This window comes from Rhodamnia argentea, chromosome 2 (assembly GCF_020921035.1).
Source record: "Rhodamnia argentea isolate NSW1041297 chromosome 2, ASM2092103v1, whole genome shotgun sequence".
Taxonomy (NCBI): Eukaryota; Viridiplantae; Streptophyta; class Magnoliopsida; order Myrtales; family Myrtaceae; genus Rhodamnia; species Rhodamnia argentea.
In genome coordinates this window covers 23,896,549-23,915,946 of record NC_063151.1, presented here as the reverse complement: position 1 = coordinate 23,915,946, position 19,398 = coordinate 23,896,549, and the positions used below count along the sequence as shown (strand labels likewise).

At 41.1% G+C, this 19,398-nt stretch overlaps 2 protein-coding genes across 12 annotated transcripts in view; one reads left to right on the top strand and one right to left on the bottom strand.

Annotated features, from left to right (window-relative positions):
- Window positions 1-322: 322 nt before the first annotated feature.
- On the top strand, window positions 323-2,370 carry LOC125313800 (probable LRR receptor-like serine/threonine-protein kinase At3g47570). Its single transcript, XM_048274182.1, has 2 exons — window positions 323-1,787; window positions 1,948-2,370. The coding sequence occupies exons 1-2, from the start codon at window positions 386-388 to the stop codon at window positions 2,331-2,333; spliced, it is 1,788 nt and encodes a 595-aa protein (XP_048130139.1). The 5' UTR covers window positions 323-385; the 3' UTR covers window positions 2,334-2,370.
- Window positions 2,371-3,401: 1,031 nt separating this feature from the next.
- LOC115732417 overlaps window positions 3,402-19,398 on the bottom strand; it is a 134,969-nt gene continuing 118,972 nt past the window's right edge. For 3 of the 11 annotated variants that reach the window (XM_048274194.1, XM_048274195.1, XM_048274200.1), the window contains 3 exons: window positions 11,497-11,577; window positions 3,828-3,866; window positions 3,402-3,489 (listed from right to left, as the gene is read on the bottom strand). In XM_048274194.1, coding sequence (XP_048130151.1) covers window positions 3,439-3,489; window positions 3,828-3,866; window positions 11,497-11,577 — 171 coding nt within the window. In that variant the 3' untranslated portion in view covers window positions 3,402-3,438. Of the gene's footprint in view, window positions 3,490-3,826; window positions 3,867-3,890; window positions 3,929-4,193; window positions 4,299-4,763; window positions 4,962-5,550; window positions 5,591-6,035; window positions 6,087-11,496; window positions 11,578-19,398 lie in introns of those variants that run through there. The other 8 variants (XM_048274198.1, XM_048274196.1, XM_048274192.1 and 5 more) reach the window with 8 other exon arrangements.

The window sequence follows — 19,398 nt, the reverse complement described above, 5'->3', positions numbered from 1 at the left end:
CCAACTTCAACACAATGAGCTCTCAGGAAAAGTCCCTTCATTGGCGAATCTTCGTAACCTTCGGTGGGTTTCTTTAAGCTTTAATTATCTCGGAAGTGGAGGGTCCGATGCAGATGATCTGAGCTTCCTTTGCTCCCTAACAAATGCCGCCAACTTGACATTATTGGCTATAGTGGGAAATAGATTAGGTGGGAGGCTTCCTGTATGCATCGGGAATTTCTCTGCCACTTTGACATACCTCGAAGTAGCACGCAATCCGACAGTGGGTCAGATCCCAAGAGAGATTGGTAATCTTTCGAGCTTACAGCTATTAGGAATGGATGAAAACCTTCTTTCAGGTCCGATCCCGTCAGATTTAGGCAACCTTTCGAATCTTGAAGCATTGATGTTGTCAGGCAACAATCTTTCTGGCGTAATCCCATCCTCTTTGCAAAATCTCCAGAGTTTGCTCTATTTATATCTTGCCGGAAATAACTTAGAAGGGACGATTCCATCGTACCTAGTTAAGCATCGGAGCTTGATAGAACTAGATCTTTCTAGTAACAATCTTAGTGGTCCTATATTATTCCCTGTGGCTGGGAGCCTCCTCTATTTGAATTTGTCTCGAAACCATCTGAACGGAGTCCTTCCGATGGAAATTGGGAACTTGAAACATTTGGACAAATTGGATGTCTCGGGAAATATTCTGGACGGTGAAATCCCGAGTAGTCTGGGCAATTGTGATGGACTCACAATACTAAGAATGCAAGATAACCTATTCCATGGGCCCTTGCCTCAATCAATTAGCTCATTAAGAAGCATTGAGGAATTAGATCTTTCCAACAATAGTTTCTATGGTGAAATTCCAAAGTTCTTAGAGGCATTTCAGTATTTGGACATGCTAAACTTATCTTATAATCATTTGGAAGGCCCGCTACCAACTGGAGGAGTTTTTAGGAATGTGAGTGTGACTTTTGTCGCTGGAAATGAAAAGCTCTGCGGAGGAATGCCTGAATTTCAGCTTCCCGAGTGCGTCTCTCAAAACTCCAAAAGCAGAGCAGGAGTCCACAAGTTGAAACTTACCATTGCCGTTGTTTTTGGTCTTCTTGGGATAACTCTCGTTGTCACTTTCCTGTGTCTATGTTGGTTGAAGCAGAAAAGAAACGAGCCGCATTCAAGCTTGTTTGATGATTCATTGTTAAATCTTTCTTATGGGACACTTCTAAAAGCAACCGATGGTTTTTCTGCGACTAATCTGATTGGGGCTGGAAGTTTTGGGTCCGTTTACAAGGGGCTGCTCCAGGAGAATGGAACTGTCATTGCGGTGAAGGTGCTTAATTTAACGCAGCATGGCGCTCTCAAGAGCTTCAAAGCCGAGTGCGAGGCTTTGAAGCATGTAAGACACCGAAATCTTCCGAAAGTTTTGACGGCGTGCTCGGGCATTGATTATAAGGGTGATGAGTTCAAGGCTTTAGTTTACGAGTTCATGGTCAATGGTAGCCTAGAAGAGTGGTTGCACCCTAACCCAGCTCCAAATGATGCAGATGGGCATTCGAAGAAATTGAGTCTCGTCCAAAGGATAGACATTTCCATTGATGTTGCTTCCGCATTGGATTATCTCCATAATCAATGCGAGAGCCCAATAATGCATTGTGATCTAAAGCCAAGCAATGTCCTTGTAGATGCTGACATGGTTGGACATGTTGGTGACTTTGGGTTGGCGAAGATCGTCCTCGAATCCACATCCGACACTAAAGCAAACATGAGTTCTACTGGTTTAAGAGGAACAGTTGGTTATGCAGCTCCAGGTAAACATATCCCCCCCTAAAAAAGCTTAGACCCTGTCATTATCAACTTGTCCTTATAGAGACTAGTGTTTTTTGTTTTATCATTTCTTCAAGAAACTGTCATGTGAATCAAACTTCTTGTTTTTGACATTTCTTACGCTACCGCATGTGTAAACTGCAGAATATGCTAATGGAAGCCAGATCTCGAGAGAAGGTGATGTTTATAGTTACGGCGTCCTCTTGTTAGAGATGTTCACAGGATTGAGTCCCACTAGCGACATGTTCAGAGATAATTTGAATCTTCATAATTATGTTTCTGAGGCTGTACCTCAACGAGTTGTGGAGATTACCGATCCCGTGCTGCTTTACGAAGGAGAGAGCCACAATAGTTCCCAAACTTCGCTTCAGGAAAGAAACCTCATAGTTCAGGAATGTCTGGAAACAATATATCGAGTTGGACTCGCTTGCTCTGTGGAGGAACCTAGAGAACGCATGAGCATTGACAAAGTTGCCACCCACCTGCACTCGATCAGGAGGAAACTTGTTGCATCTTCTTTACTTGGATAGACGAGACACGAATAGGTGACATCGTAAGTGGCAAGTTCCTCATTTCCTGTAATGAATCTCTCTAGAGCTTTTTGCAAATGAAAGAGGAAAGGACGAATGTTGACTTTCCTCATTTTCTTGTGAATCTAAGAGAGAGTTTCGTCTCGACATTCACACTTTAAAGGATTAGCCATCAATTCCCACTTTCTAACATTTCTTTTTGCCAGAATGACATTTCTTGATAAACTAATGCGATGAAAAGCCAAATTATGGGCCATACTGACCTGTAATTACGGATTCAAAAATACAAGAAATGGGACAAGTACCCGTCTGAGCTCTACAAGGCTGTGCTCTCTATATGGCTCCATTGCTATGAGGGCGTCATCATGCTTTGTTGATTGATTCTGGTTTGTAGGTCTACCAGATAAATGATGATAAATATCATATACTTGAAAAGTTATATTGCAACTTGTTAATGTCTATTCGCACCACTTAAAATCTAAGTTGCAATATGTTCTATATAAATGTGGCGTCCCCCCAGTTAACAATTCCGATGTTTGAGATGAGGTGAATCTCAAACATCGCATTTGAGCAAAAAACTTATTTTAGTCCTGACCGCAAGCAACGGTTTGCATCAGAGGCCGATTACTGAAGCTTGAAGTTCTGGGATTGGATTGGTCTTCTTGCCAACTGCTTTATAATTGCTGTTCTGTCTTCGTTTCCGTCCTTCAAAGTCCATGAGCTAGTCCATTATCGAGAGGCTTGACCGAAAAACACTATGTTGAAAGAATATGTGGAAAAACAGTTCATGCAGCTTTTTCTTGAGGACGAACTGACCTTGTTATGTTTGGAAGGTATTTTGGCTTAATATGGTCACTAAGTATGGATGATACAGTGAAGCAGTAGGTTGTTTCATTGGGCAGTGGCCTCTATAATTCGACACGATCTCCGTTTTCCATTAGTTTTCCTTCCTTTCTTTTTCACTCTTTGTTATATTAATGCAACTTCCTCTCGAGCGACTTGTCGTTCCAGTTTAGTATCATATTACTAGGCTAGTTAGTAGTTGAAACTACGAGTATCCAATGTTCTGGCTGCTTTCTTTTCCTGTTCACAGACAAGCATCTAACTAAATCTTGTACTCCTGTCCGCAGGGGCACTTCACGAGCTGTGATATTCCCTGTTAAGAGCAGAAAAACAAACGAATGATTCCGGCAATGCATGTGTAAGGATACTAAGAAAATTTCTAAACAGAAGGTTGTGTTACTTTATCAGTCCTGAGTTGACACAGCATATATATTGAAGAACAGTAAACAAAATCCACAGAAAAAACTAGAAGCAATAGAAAAACAATCTTCCAGTTCTGGAAGATAACAGAGGTTGGAAGCAGAGTGAAACCCACCCTATTTTATGGGCACACTCCCCAGTTAACAAGACATTGTTCAAACACAATATTGTCAATACCCATTTCACGTGTTTTCTTTTTAAGTGAAAATCGCAGTTTTGGAGTAATTTCACCTTCAGTTTCTCGATTTGATTCTGCAGAGACTTCAGGAACTCGGTAAAAGAGCTTTTTGTTCATTTTCCAAGGTCTTAACATCCATTGCCCTTAGCTCTTCCTGCATCGTACCACAGCAAACAAAGATGCTGAGTCTTAACTACAACCAAGTACAATCAATACAATGTCCTGGACCTGATCCATTTTAGATCCAAGTTCAGCAGATAAGCCGGACCACATTAATAGAACTTAAAGGTACCAATATCTGTATTGATTTGGTTCATAAAACCAAATGCAGACATTCTGCATAGGTATTGCATGAACTACAAGTATTACGGTGATTGAGTATATACATACTCGACAATACCTATTGCAGTGATCCTCACCTGGAATTCATTTGACTGGCTTTTCATTTGCTCAATTCACTGCTTCATCTGCATTAATAGGAGTTGCACTAGCACCATTAGTGTTCATGAAGAGATGATGATGAGCTGCAGATCAAGGATATTAGCTCCTAGTGTTTAGTTGCCTCTTAACAAGTTCGCTTCTATATTTCATAATTACAATAATGGCTTCTATATTAAAAGTTATTAGAATTAGACATCACCCGTGCCAAAAGGCGACATTAACAGATAAAGATGGAAGCATAAGTACCAAATCAAAGCTAAAACTCCCCTAGAGATACAAGGTTACGCGACTGGGCATGTCATTTGAATCGAGCCGCTCTATGGCAATTTTCTCCTAGATTATAAAATTGAAATGGGAAATGCTTCATTCAGGACCATTTGGTATGCTCTATTTTCTGGTGCTTATCTCCCAAGGTGAACATTGTGGTGCATATTATATCATATCCGCTCTAAGCTTTAACAATCAGTGAAAATCATTTTAACCAAAGAAGTGAAATTTAGATATGGGCTACTTAACTGCAGAATTTTCTGCAACTAGCTTAGATTTTGTTCTTTTGATCTTGTCAAGTTTTGCTGTCGCAGAATCCACACTGAAGATCAGTTCCTTTCTTGCTTCATTGTTCTGTCAGTTCAAGCATTAAATTTAAGTAACTATTCCGTTCAATGAACATAATTCTTTTGTTTTTAGTTTTTCATCTGTAAGTACCACGTTATCAGTAAGCAGGTGATTGGAAAGTTTGCCTCTTGCTGCAAAGGCATCTGCATTAGATATCAAAAGTAAAATGCAATGGAAGTTTTTGCAACGCATAACCTCACAGTGCACAGTACAAGGAGCATGGCTCCTCATTGAATCTACTTACTGGTGCTTACATATAGGTGATAAGTTTTCCAGTTGTAGATCCTGCCTTAAGTTGAAACATCAGATTATACGCAAATGGCCCGACAACACTAAGGACTGGACTAGCAATATGGCTTTCATGACAGACACAATTGAGTTACTGATGACCTTTGCTTTACTAGGCACATCGACAGTGCTCCAGCAAAAGTAAGGAAAGGTTGACAGAGACTCAGCAGTTAGTAAAGGGAATTGACGAACTTATCTCTATAATATATTTGTCAAACAAAACTCATATCAATGGCAGGGAAAAAGGAACCGTTCTTGTTTGAAGTTTATGGCCAAATGATGATCCATGCTAAAGAAATAGCTGTACGTGCTGCTAAAAAGCACAATAGATCATGACGACATAAAAATAGAAACTCTAAAGAAGATCACATGTTAGTAACATATGCCTCCATTGGCCTCCAGTTCAAACTTGAAAAAGTAATACACTCATACCTCCAGCTGCAACCTTTTCTTCATCCATTGTTTCCTTGACCTGCCAGCATTCTGGTTAGCAAAGAACTACTATGATCTTAGAAGCACATTACTAAACATTGGGTTTCTGAAACCCCCCACCCCCAACCACACCACCCGCCCAGCCCCCCCCCCCCACACACACCACCCCACCCCCAAAAAAAAAAAAAATGGCTGCAAGGTAATAGCCAAGACAGAAAGACATAAGAGAATTCAAGGAGGTCAACAAACTCTTTCCTAGAAGGGGAACCATAATATAATTAGTGCTAGAGTTCCCATCATTAAATTCAGCCAGGAAAAAAGTGACTGAAGCAATGCAAACCAAGATGTTTGTAAGTGTTTGTGAGCGCGTGTATTTAAAAATTTCAGATATGGTTGGAGCACAACAAAGGATGATCCTCCTCCATATGACAAATTTAAAATCTAATGGTAAAAGCGAGTCCAAAAGTAGAATAAAGAAGGAGTGCCAAGTCACGCACTTCTGTGTCTGAGCTCGGTATGCGACAGTTAAGCCATCCCTAAATGAACAGGATAAACACTATCAGCTTGGTGGACATTCTGATGTTGCGAGGTCAGATCTTGAGAAATATTACTTGTAGCAGGTGGAATTTGACATTGATATCCTCAGCAAACTTGGCATAGTATGTGAAGTCCAACAGATTCAGTGAAGAGTCGAAGAACACAGCATCTTTTTGGGTTCAAGAGGACAACAAATTAGATACTTGAGAACAGGTCAGTAACCTTTTCTCAACTAGTTTGGCCGATAAGCTTACTCTTTCTTGGTGAACTAGCTCCAAAGTCTGCACCGAACTCCAACAAATATTCATGGTAAGATAAATTTACAAAAGTTTCTTTATAAAGCATAATCGATCACGTGGCTTAGTCATTTAGAAGTTTAGAAAGCCTTGCACTCCAACATATATATCATCCTCCACCATTTCAGATCCAACTCAATTTCCTTAAATAAAAATAATAAACACAAGGTCGCATGGTACAGGATTCTAACACTATTTAGCTTTGAAAGTGTCAAAATCAAAATTTACTTATGCTCTGCCATATTCAAAATCAAAATTTACTTATGCTCCGCCATATCTACAAGGACAAATTTGAAAATCTACACAGAAATGACTGAAAAATTACCTATCTTGACACATTTGGGATAATACCTATTCAAGTATTAGCTGCTTCGACAGCCAAGTATCAAAGCAAATAGCACGTTAGCACATATTATGACGCCAGGGGAACTCTTCAAAGGCTCCAGGAAAAAGATATTTATGAATTTCATCACTGGTCTGACTGCCCTCTAGCTTTTCAGCTCGTATCAGATAAACATCTGTGTCTAATTAGCTGAAAGACAAATTTGAAACCTTTCCAACTTCCTCTCCATCCTCACTCTCTGCCAGTGATCCAAATCTAAAATTCATGTTGACCTTAGAGTTCTGCTCGACCTTCCAAGCTATGCACTAGCCACACAAAGCAGCCACACTGCAAGCTTCAAACTATTCTCTGTAACTTTGGGGATATATTAGTTTCTGATACAGTGTCTGACTCTTCGAAATTATTTTAATATGCAGCATTGTCTCCATTCCCACAACATATTACAGTGGTTTTATGCACTAACTTGATTATCAGAAAAGCCATTCCACAAAAGATAATGGCTGCAAACAATGAAGTTCAAAGCTCCTCTTTATTTGGTATCTTTCTATCTCGGGGTGGTCTAAGGCGTGAACCTGAACAACAAGTCACAGATTTTCTAAGATATCACGAAGCTAGCAGCATCGACAAATTTTTCACATTAATACAAGCGAAAGACCAATCAACCAATAGAGAGACATAAGAATCAGTCTGTAATTTGAACGGAAAGTTATTATTTGAGGAACGGAGGACGCAGCAAACTATTTTTGTTCGATAGGATGCTTAGTTGAGTTTCAATGTGATGGAATGGCGCAAAAGATTCTTCCAAGTTCCATCCAATGCATATCGGTAAAAGATTTATCTTTGGAGTCAATACGTAAGGTGAGTAGAATAACATCTTATCACGGGAACACCGGGAGAGACAGATATCGCAGTTCAGTATATCGGATATAAGGCTGCAGATCACTTCCTTTTTCAGAACCCAACAGGTGATCGTGTTCTTCTTTTCCTCTCTTTTGGTGGAGTTCATGCAACCCGTCACTGTCAATTAAATCACACATATGTAAATGAGGAGGAGCTCTACCTGTGTCAGTGTGCGACAATCAGATTCCAGAGAAGTGGCCTTTCTCTGTTTGTCCAATATCTGAGAGCATATTTGACCTTTTGCATTCATCATCTGCTCTGTTTCTTCTTTAAGTTTCTGAATTTCGGATTTTGCTGGACAAGCAACATTTAAAATAATAAAAAAAAGAAAGTTAAGTACTTCAAGAAAGGAAAGATTGTTTGCTTTTAACAATTCTATACAGTAGCACAGACAACAAAATTACCCGAAAGCAATCATACTTGAAATACAAGGATCAAAAGATTTTAGCCGAACTAACAAAAACTTGCACGAATTGATTGGGTAAATTCTTTCAAGGAGATATAGAAGAAGACTAAAGCTTAAATTCAAATAGTTACTGTAATTATCACACACGGCGTCAAGAAGAATCACGCAGCTCTGAAATCACTACACCAAGCAGACGAAGTATTCTCAAGAAAGGTGCCTCACACCTAGAACAAGGTCCACATATCCCATCAAATGACAAGGACAAGGAGAACACCGATTTAGGGTTGGAAAGATGCTCTTTGAAACAACCAGAAATATCAACAATTCGCATGAAACATTGGGGTCCGCTCGTGTAAGAAGAGAGCTAGTAAGCATGCACCTCTTTGATTACACATTATGCAGCTACAACTCTGCTACTAAAGCATCATCATGATTCAACTTAACATCATCTCCATCCTAACCTGTAAATTTGAAATGACAATCAACACAAATCTGATAAAAGACTGATATCGCAGAGTCTTCATGTACTGCAACTATTGCTCCATCTTCAAACTGCACATACATTCAGACCACTTGCCACGCTATGCACAAAGCGGAAAATCATCAAACGAAGGTTCTTTTCCCCAAAAAACTTCTGACCGGCAATGCTGCGTTGTAAAACTCAGATCTAGTGAAAACACGAGCTTAAATTTCCGATTATAAACGCATCCCCACCTCCTCCTCGTTGCCTTCCCTGCCACCTTTGCCACCTTCCCGGAAGCCGTCCGGTGGGGTCTTCTCCTCATCCTCCACCTCGTCGTCGTTGCCTTCACTGCCACCTCCGGGGTAGTAAGCCCAGCGCCCAAATGTAAGTGGTTGGGTTTGAGGTGGTGGACACAGTGGCTGCAGCCCCGGCCCCGGCCGCAGCAGCAGGCCCCTTGATGAAATGGATTACCTGAGTAAATAACATCTCTATGCTAGCACCTAAAAAAAAACAAACTAAAGTTGCCTGGGCATTATGAGTTAAGCCCCCTTGTGAGCATTAATAAGCCCTTATGCATTTTTCTTTTCTCTAATATTTTTCTAAACTTAATGCACAGCTCTTATATACCTCTTGCCAATTCAAGAAAAAAAATATTATTTTTATCGTAATTGAAGTGCGGTTACACAACGAGGAAAAAGACTTTAAGGGGACGTACGTTCCTTCCAACCAACCTTCTGCCGCGCGCCGCTTGCAACGTCATCACCTACCTGGATGTACGTTCCTGTTCTTTTACTTTTTACTTTTGTGCAGTCTCCAAATCCCCGGACCATTTTGCCCATTGTGCTTTATTTCGTCTATAATGATATTAATCGGGCGCTCCCAATTCTATGAGTATGCTAAGTGAATCACAACGCCCCCAATTCTGTGAGTATGCCAAGCGAATGAGAACTTCGAGCAAACATAAGAAAATAATTCCAAGAGAGGCCAGTCCATTATTTTCTAATTAAGCAGTGCTATCAAAGAAAGCTAAGCTAAATTGAATTAACACTGTTCAAACAGCAAGTCCTGTGGGATAGCACCCATCGCATCCACTACCGGTAGAAAATAAGAAAATGAAAAGTTTAACTTTTTTTTTTTTTGGTAATTAAAGTGTTGAGAAAGCACTTTAGGATTCTTTATTAATTTTTCTAAAGCATTAAAATCAGAGTTGATATTTGTTCAACAAATTCGCATATGGATCTCTTGATTCTCTTTTCTTAATTGTCGAGAGAGGGTTGCCCCACAAAGACTTTGGGGAAGAAGGGGGGAGCCAAAAAAAAGAGATATCAATACATCAGGAGAGGCAGCGGAGCTCAGTTCATTTTCTTGGCTAGACTCCATCAGTTACTATCGGGTCCCTGCAGCACTGCCCGCGAAGGCATTGCTGGTGGAGGTTGGGAAGGTTGGGAGTTGAGGAATAATACGTACGTGTAACATGAAGAATATGAAGAATTGGTGAAGATGGTGTTCATTGATTGATCGGGGTCGAAGCTGTTAGCAACTACAACAAGACAATTACCAAAGATCAACTTGCCAATGATCAGGGCCGACGTTTTCATTACGATCCTTTAAAACAATTCACACATTAAGAATAATTGGTCTACGATGTTGGATGTGGTGGTGGTCATGCTGACCGAAATAATTGGTCTCATACTAGCCTCGAACATTTATCTTGGTCTATCCAAGTTTTACGTATCAGCATCCGATTCTCTCTATTGTTTTGTTTGTGGATAATAAAAGGGACTTCTAGTTTGAGTCGATGGTCAAGGATTTAGGCAATTTTGGGTGTCAACAATTCTCACATTATCCACTAATGAAGATTTCTCTTATTCTTAATAACCCATGAAATTTATGCCGGTACTTGTAACCATTTTCTCATAAATTTTCGTTCTACATTACAAACAAGGCGGCTTATTAAAGTAAGTCCTAGGATGTTAAATTTTAAAGACTCGTGATGACATCTAAATTTTAAACTTTAAGGACGTTTGCGGTAGTAATAAGCCCATGTACGCCATTTCATCAAATTTACAAAAAATTAACGTCCCTGCGCGGGGGCTTACGTAACCTGGGGCTGCTCGTACTCGATTACCCTTTGGCCGAGAGCTCAAGTAGAGCAAAGGTTCGACCACCAAAAAAAAAAAAAAAAGGTAGAGCAAAGGACGTTCTGTCCAAAAAAAAAAAAAAAAAACTTGGTCTGGACTTGCCTCTCTATCGTCCTTCCCTTCCCCTTCCAAACACGACTCTTGGAACGATCACCATGGCCTTAACCTAATATGACATCTTAGCTTGTAATAAACTAGCTTCATGATGCACAAATCAACATTTTGTCCACGTAGTCAAGATAATAGTTTTGCTTTTTTTTTTGGTCGGAAAATAGAAGACAATAGGCTATTTAGTAAACAATTAGAGGATTGACTTCAAAGGTCCCGAGAGTTTTCTCTCCGAGCATCCTTGATTCTTCACATGTGTTCCTTGCATATAAAAAGCTTCGGAAAACACCACCAAAAATTTTAAATTATGTCCGACACAACTTTTTTTTTGTGACATAAAAGTGACATAAAAAATTACCAAAAAAGTTCCCAATTTAAATATTTTTTAATACATTTATTTTTTTATTTTTTATTTTACTTTCTCGTCATAATGACATAGTATTTTATTTATTTTGGAGTTGGGCATGTATCACAGGGATACAAATGATTTTTTATGTCGCAAGTATGAAAACCTGGGTGGGTTTGTTTTTTTTTTTTTATCACATAAATATAAATATGTCTCGTCTCGTTCCGACTCCTCCTTCTTCACAAATTTGGAATTGTTGTGTCTCTTCGAGGTCTATAGAGTTCGTGCGCCCCGTAGTGCCACGTGGCGCCACCACGTGAGAAAGTGGTCCCCACCGGCTTTTCTGCACAAAAATTTTGGTTTTCCCTTGGACCTTTTTTAAGAACCAAGCCGGAAAAACCCACAACTCGGTTTCCCCAACGATATCTGCTAAAAGAGCTTTTTGTTCCTTTTCCAAGGCCTTACCATCCATTGCCCTTAGCTCTTCCTGCATCGTGCCACAGCAAACAAAGATGCTTAGTCTTAGCCACAACCAAGTACAATCAATACATTGTCCTGGACATGTACTTTTTTTTTTTTTTTGGTCAATCCTGGACATGTACTTCAAGGATCCAGTTTAGATCCAAGTTCAGCAGATAAGCCGGACCACATTAATAGAACTTAAAGGTACCAATATCCGTAATGATTTGGTTCATTAAAACCAAATGCAGACATTCTGCATAAAGTATTGCATGAACTACAAGTATTACGGTGATTAAGTATATACATACTTGACAATACCTATTGCCGTGATACTCACCTGGAATTCAATTGATTGTCTTTTCATTAACTACAGCTCGAGCTTGATTTTGGCTCGAGTCCGATTCCCGCTCCAACGATCGTCTTCTTCTCTTTCATATTCCGCTCGACGCGCGTGGCCTTGCCGGATCACCTGCCAAACCCTGGGGTAGCGGCAAAGACCGTAGCCGCCTTCGCCGAAATTGAGTATGCTCTCCCAATTGGTTTTCCACTAGGGCTTGCTCTGGACCTTGCACGCAAGCTCTAGTGTCACCACGTGCTCTAAGCGGCTTGAGTTCATGTGCAATCCGAGCACCGAGTCCGACATGTTGAAGTGCGCCAAGTGGCTTCGAACGAGACCGAGCTTGGGACTCGCTTGGACCGGCCGAGCCTCGAGCCGGGCCTACGTCATGGGCGATGGCCGGGCTAAGGAAGGAGGAAGGAGCAGCGCGGGAAGGAGGCGGGAAGGAGCAGAAAATAAAAAAGAGAAGAAAAAGAAAATAAAAAAATAAATTTGCATAATCACACATCATATTTTTTTCGAATATCACTTACCACATAATTTTCGAAAAATTGCATGTTCATATATGATATTTTTGTGCCACACCATGTGCTGCATAATATTATTTGTCATGCCATATTTGCTAGTCTCTGTGCCATGCCATGATATGTTATGAAATGTGGAAAATCATGCTTAGTCTTCATATGTCTTAGGATAGTTAATTAAATTTGCATGTTTAATCTATTTGTTTGCACGATTGTACGGTGCGCTATTCATATCAATTGCGTGATTTTCGTATAGGTTAGAATAAATTGTCTTGCATTTTGTTTCATGTTTTGTGCCTATCTTGCGTGCTTTGAGTTGGTTAGTTAATTTTGCATATATGGAAATAGGGTTTATATTTACATGTTTTGCGTTGCATCCCGTCATTAAATGGTTCTCATGTCATTGCATTCATGTCATTTATATCTTCATGCATTGCATCTAAAAGGAAAAAACCCAAAAAAAAAAAAAAATGAAGAACTCCATTTTCTAAGCTTTGAAATCAATCAATTTAGTTGCCAAACTTAGGATTTTTTTTCATGAAATAGCGAAAGGGCATTAGTTTTAATTAACTAGTGTAACCAAGTCCCCGAATATAGAAGTTTTGGTTCGTAAAAATAAAATAGTTCTCTCGTTATTTTATTTAGATTCCTAATCAACCTACCAAAATATGATTGGTGGCGGCTCCAAATCTTAATTCATCATAATAAACCAAAGTTGCGATTTGATAGGGCTTGGGTGAGTTCATATTAGGTTAGTTATCTAATTAACCTAATAATCCATTATCCTATTTTTAGGTCGCGACACACTCTGCTTCCTCTCACTCTCGGTCTCAATCTCGATCTGCTCCCTCTCACTCTCGGTCTCGTTCTGCTTGGCCTCTCGGCTCTTGATCCGTTGTCGATCCGCTTGACCTTGGCTCTTGTTGCTCCTCGCTCCTCCCACGGTGGCGGTGCGAGTCGGAGTTGCACCAGCCGAGCTCTCGTCGCTCTTCGTTGGTGCCACCAACTTGGTGCAAATTGTTCTAAATCCAGCCTTGCAAATTGTCCCATGTGACTTCGATTACTATTGGGGCCGTGGATTTAGTCCCTCTCCAAACTATGATCTTCATTGGTGCCTTTTTTAATTGATGTTGGTGCTCGGTAGGACCGGTTCTATGGATCCAACCGTCAATCGGACTGGATCGGTGGTTCGATTCTCGGGTGTATTTATAAAACGAGCGAGTAGTTCACGGTTCGGCATTTTGCGAACCTGATCCCTAGCGAGCGATTCTCGGTACTAAGGTGGGAACCACCCATCTTGGAACCAATCACCCCTAGTTCGATCTTCATCTCCTCTTGCTCGGATGAATCATGCCCACGTTTTCTACTTTTCAAGAACCTTCGAGCCAAATCTTCGGGGAGTTATTATGATACTCCAATAACTGTCGATAACCATTTTCTTGCTGGATGTTTGAAAGATCGGCTACTATCTATTTTGGCGCACCTATTGGAAAATATTATAAATTTCTTGTGGCATTATTCACTATCGACACCAATATTTATAGCTATTTTATCCTGCCTAATACACGTAGCCAGATAGACAAGTTGCATTAATCCATAGGAAATTACTAGCCTAACGGTTTGACAAGATCGTCATTATTTCTGACCCTACGATGTTCCAATCAATGAGTGATTTATGCAAAACACGCGGTAATGGTTTATAGATCTATGGTAAAAAATACCCGACAATACTTGTCGATTGTCGGGGAAGAATTTTCCTAATCCATATTAGTGCCAATAGACCTTTCGGGGTCCTTCAAATAATTGATGTCTCAATGAGTTCTCACGCACCATGCACATGACCTTCTTATCTTTGGTACTGCGCTTCGATGCCTTCTTCTCACGTGTATGGCAAGTGTGTTGACAAGCGGGTTATTTTGGATGTCACAACAAAGGTAGAACAAATTAGACATGGAAAAGAGGTAATGAACGTGAAAGAAATAATGTGTGCGCGCCACCAAATGTGAGGTCGTTTCACTCAAACAGGAGGGGATGACTTACTGGGAAAAGAGGTGTAAAATGCATGCCAGAAAGAAGTCTTCGTGTCTACACAGCAGCTTCTAGAAAGTAGAGAAGGGATTTTGGGATAGGTTCAAGGTATGCCAAAGGTATATCATATGATTGATTCAATATTACAAAAAGAAAAAAGATTTATGATTAGTGGACGATTAATCGAAATAGGAGTACAAATGGAGGGGGCGGTGTATTTTTTACATTGAAGAAACGGATCAATTTTCTTCAACTCAGGTCACGCTCCGAGATCCTCTTCATGGTGGAGGATCTTAACTAGAAAATTTACATTGAAGAAAGTGCTCTCCGGTCCAATTGCTTCTTCATTTCATGCCACGATTTGATATGCTCTTCAAGGTGGAGGACCTTAACCAGAGTGGATTCATGGAAGAAAGTGCTACGCGTTGTCCAATTGATCATTCATTTTATGTCATGATTGGAGATCCTCTTTGTGGTGGAGGATCTTTGGGGTCCCTACACTCATCTCGATTAAAAATTTATGAATCCGTTTGTGGAACTTGTTTTGATGTTGGGATGTTGGGATTTTGCGGTAAAAGCCCGATACCTTCGTTTGGGGAGATCACCAAGAAGAAGTCCAATCCAAACCCGTTAACATATCACTCAAAAACTTAAGCTAATGAATTATTGATCAACTAGGATATATTAACTGTTTTACGTCACACTAATTAATACTATACATGCATCCCGACAATTGAGAATTGACAATATAATTAAGAAGCGCTAGATAAGTGCCGGATAAGGGAGTTGGGCCTCGACAAGGGTTGTATAACAAAGAATGGTCTTCATCGCTCATTCGCGTTCTATGTTTGTGAGAACTAATGGAAATGATAATAGATATTCATCGGACCAAACCCAATCTATCAATAAAATACGGCTTCAATTTATAAAAGCCCTCTAGAGTCCGGAGAGCCCCCGTCGGGGCGGCTCCCACTGACCCCATGCCTCCTTGTCGATGAGTTACAATGCACTTCACAGAAAAGCTAAGCACAACACGGCAACAGCTCAACCACGGCATCGTCAAGGCGGCTCTAGTAGTCCATCACCCGGTCATGCGCGCGCCCGTATGCAAATGGTAATCACAAATCGGTAGAACTTATGATGATCATCGGTTTTTGTCTTAACCCTCCTTCTTCGTCTTCTTTTATATCTCATATAAGGCATTTAACACGTTAAAACGATTTTGCGATCATCGAAATCATTATCTCCACGAATTGTCACACTAATACAGATAGGGGTGGCAGTTCATGACTAGGATGAGCTTAAACAAGCCAGAGATTTTTCAAGAAAAATCCTACCACAACACGATTAAGCTAATTCAAAGATAACACGAATTGACACGTTTTCACTTATATTTAATCGGAAGAAAAAATTTGCAATCATCGTAAAATGACACGGATAATGAATATTAAATTAGACGATACAAGCTGTTAGCCACCCTGGTTAGAATGTGAAAAGGTCAACTTTTATTCTCGGAGGTTCAGCGGATTAAGGACGTAAAGATCCCTTTCCCTGGTACATGAATATATTTTGAGGGTCCTACATAGCTTCTATAAAAGCTCCTCCCTGTGAGGCTGTTCAAAATGTGGCTAAAGCTGCTCAACCACCGCATATCACTTCACTCATTCCTTCTTGCCCTCTCTCTGCGACATACTACCCAATTTATGCTCATGAAATGGCACCTTTGCATCTCATTTGTGCACGACTCCTTTGTTCTTGTCATTACGATCGAGTAGATTGGTAATCTTGTGGACTTGCGGACATTACGAGTAGATAATAACCGTCTTTCGGGTCCGATCCCATCGAAGTTAGGAAACCTTTTGAATCTTGCGAAATTGATCTTGTCGGGCAACAATCTATCCGGCATAATCCCATCCTCTTTGCAAAGTCTGCAGAGTTTGATCTATTTATTTCTTTCCGGAAATAACTTCAAAGGGCCCATTCCTTCATACCTAGAAAAGTATCAGAGCTTGGCGGGTTTAGATCTTTGTGGTAACTATCTCAGTGGTCCGGTCATATTCCTCGTGGCCGGGAGCCTCATCTATTTGAATTTGTCTTGGAACCATCTGAGTGGAGTCCTTCCGATGTTAAATAGAAACTTGAAACAATTGAATGAATTGGATGTCTTGAGAAATATTCTGGAAGGTGAAATCCCAAGCTCTATAGGAAATTGTCGGGGGCTGACGGTGCTAAAAATGCAAGATAACCTCCTCCATGGACCCATTCCTCAATCAATTAGCTCATTAAGAAGCATTGAGGAATTCGATCTTTCCAACAATGGTTTCTATGGTGCAATTCCAAAGTTCCTCGAGGCATTTCGGTTTTGGGAAAGCTGAATTTGTCTTACAATCATTTCGAAGGCCCGCTACCAACCCAAGGAGTTTTTAGGAAGGTAAGTGTGACTTTTGTCGCCGGTAATGAAAAGCTCTATGGAGTAATGCCTGAATTTGAACTCCCCGAGTGTGTCTCTTGAAACTTCAAAAGTAGAGGAGGAATCCATAAGTTGAAACTTACCATTGCGGGTATTTCTGGTCTTCTCGGGATAACTTTCGTCGTCACTTTACTATATCTATGGCGGTGGAAGCAAAAAAGAAACGAGCCGATATCAAGTTCCTTTGATGATTCATTGTTGAATCTGTCTTATGGAGCTCTCCTAAAAGCGATCGATGGTTTTTCATCAACTAATTTGATTGGGGTCAGAAGTTTTGCATCAGCCTACAAGGGGTTGCTCCAAGAGAACGGAAATGTCATTGTAGTGTCATTGCAGTGAAGGTGCTTAACTTAATGCGACATGGTGCTCTTAAGAGCTTCAAAGTTGAGTGTGATGCTTTGAAACTTATGAAATACCGAAATCTTTTGAAAATTTTGACGGCGTGCTCGGGCATTGATTATAAGGGTGATGAGTTTAAGGCTTTAGTTTACGAGTTCATGGTCAATGGTAGCCTAGAAGAGTGGCTGCACCTGTCACGCCCCGACTCTCGAGCTCGCGATATTCCTACCAATTCGCCACGGGTCATAGATGATAGCGTCCCAGGCAGGCTATCGACCTACGTACTTAAAACGCATGCGGAACGTGCTACACTCCCAAATAATTACAAACAGCGGGGATAGTATAATATGACAGCTCAACAATCGTTCCTTTAAGAGACTTTTTCATTCATTAATCAAAAGTAGATGAACTTTATCCCTACTGAGCTATAGTAGTTACATACAACCCCACACTTCGGGGCAACTCTCGAGGATCTCAAAACAAAGGTACTAAGGTTAAACCTTCATCTACTTCAAAAGACTAATCCAAAGACCAAACCTTGGCATCCGTGGGGTTCCATCACTCGGGACACGAAAATGTTAGCCCACGACGGAGTGGGAAATAAATCTCGGCGAAGTCAACGCCTAAGCCCGGCTATGACGTTGATTCGCCCAGGGCGTCCTATCAAACAGATATAATATCACGTAGTAGATAATCCAACCACATGCAAGTTTACCCTATGAAGCCACATATAATGCGATACAAACTTGATATAACAATCAACCAATCAATTAATTAGCAAAGTATCACACAACTTGCATGCACAGGATACCACACGCGGTCCATTTATTATCACATTCGACCCATAGATTCAAGACACTAGTCGGTTGGTGCTCTTACGCGAGGACCGGACATCGTTTTATTCTTTCAATAATGACGACCGATAATCCCCCCGGTACCCCGGGGACGGACAAATCTAGAATAATAAGTATCGTCCTCTGGTACCCCGAAGTCGACGATATTAATCCCCCCGGTACCCCCGGGACGGATATATTAGGCAACTTATGAATCGTCCCCTGGTACCCCCGGGCCGACAATAATAATCCTCCCGGTACCCCCGGGACGGATATATTATACAACTCACGAATCGTCCCCTGGTACCTCCGGGCCGACGATAATTCTCATGTGACCACCCAAGCAATTCGACATTCAATTAGTTCATTTCTCAAATTTAGTCGAATGCTCATATGCGCATGCTCAAAGACTTGGCCCAAGGCCGTTTTCATGCTAAAATATACAATTTGATTTCATACGTGGTCACATGAATGCACAACTTCATCGACCGATATTTCACGCGAAACGAGACGAACAGGTCTCGAATCAAACATCCACAACATTCGACAATCGATACAAGCACTCAATTCAATCAATTAATGAGACGATCAATTGAAGTCATTCGATCTTTTCATAATCTCCAATTTTCAATTGACAATCAATTGCGCCCTCGTTCCTAACCTGTCGCTCGCTCGCGATCGGTCAATTCTAATATCAATTAACCACATATAACTTACATAATCCGACTAACTTAACTAATTACGGTCCCTTAGCCTAATCCATGTTTCTAACTAAATTGACCGAAATTAAATCTATCTAAACACCATAATTAATTAATCAACTAACCATAAGCGTAATTAGCGCCATAACTAGGGTTTAGAGGTCGACTCACAACAACGGCGATCGATGTCGGGTCGGCACGAACTTCGAGGCTGGTGTCGAAAAATACTGTTCACCGTAGGAATTACTATTCACGGCCGGCGGCGCACTGTTCACGACCGGCGAGGCACTATTCACGCGATACTGTTCACCGAACACTGTTCACCGCACTATTCACTGACACTGTTCACACGCGCTATTCACTGCACTGTTCACGGTACTGTTCACCGAACAGTAATTTCGGCGAAACGGCTCGGATCGACTACGGAGTCTCGGCGGCGGTACGGCGGCTCGGATCTGAGGGCTTAAGGTGGTCCGGGCGCGCGGGACCGGCGAGCTAGCGTCGGGTCAGGGGGCGTGGGGTGGTCTCGGGCGGCTGGTTTCAGGCGGCGGCGAGGTACAGCGGCGGAGGACCGGCGGCGGGCTGAGGAGTCAGGTTCTAGGGAAGCTCGGGCT

Excerpts from the sequence above, each read along its gene's own strand:
- LOC125313800 (XM_048274182.1), top strand. The coding sequence starts at position 386 with ATGTTGTCAGGCAACAATCTTTCTGGCGTAATCCCATCCTCTTTGCAA. Across the intron at positions 1,788-1,947 it reads AGTTGGTTATGCAGCTCCAG|AATATGCTAATGGAAGCCAG; the intron begins GTAAACATATCC and ends TGTAAACTGCAG.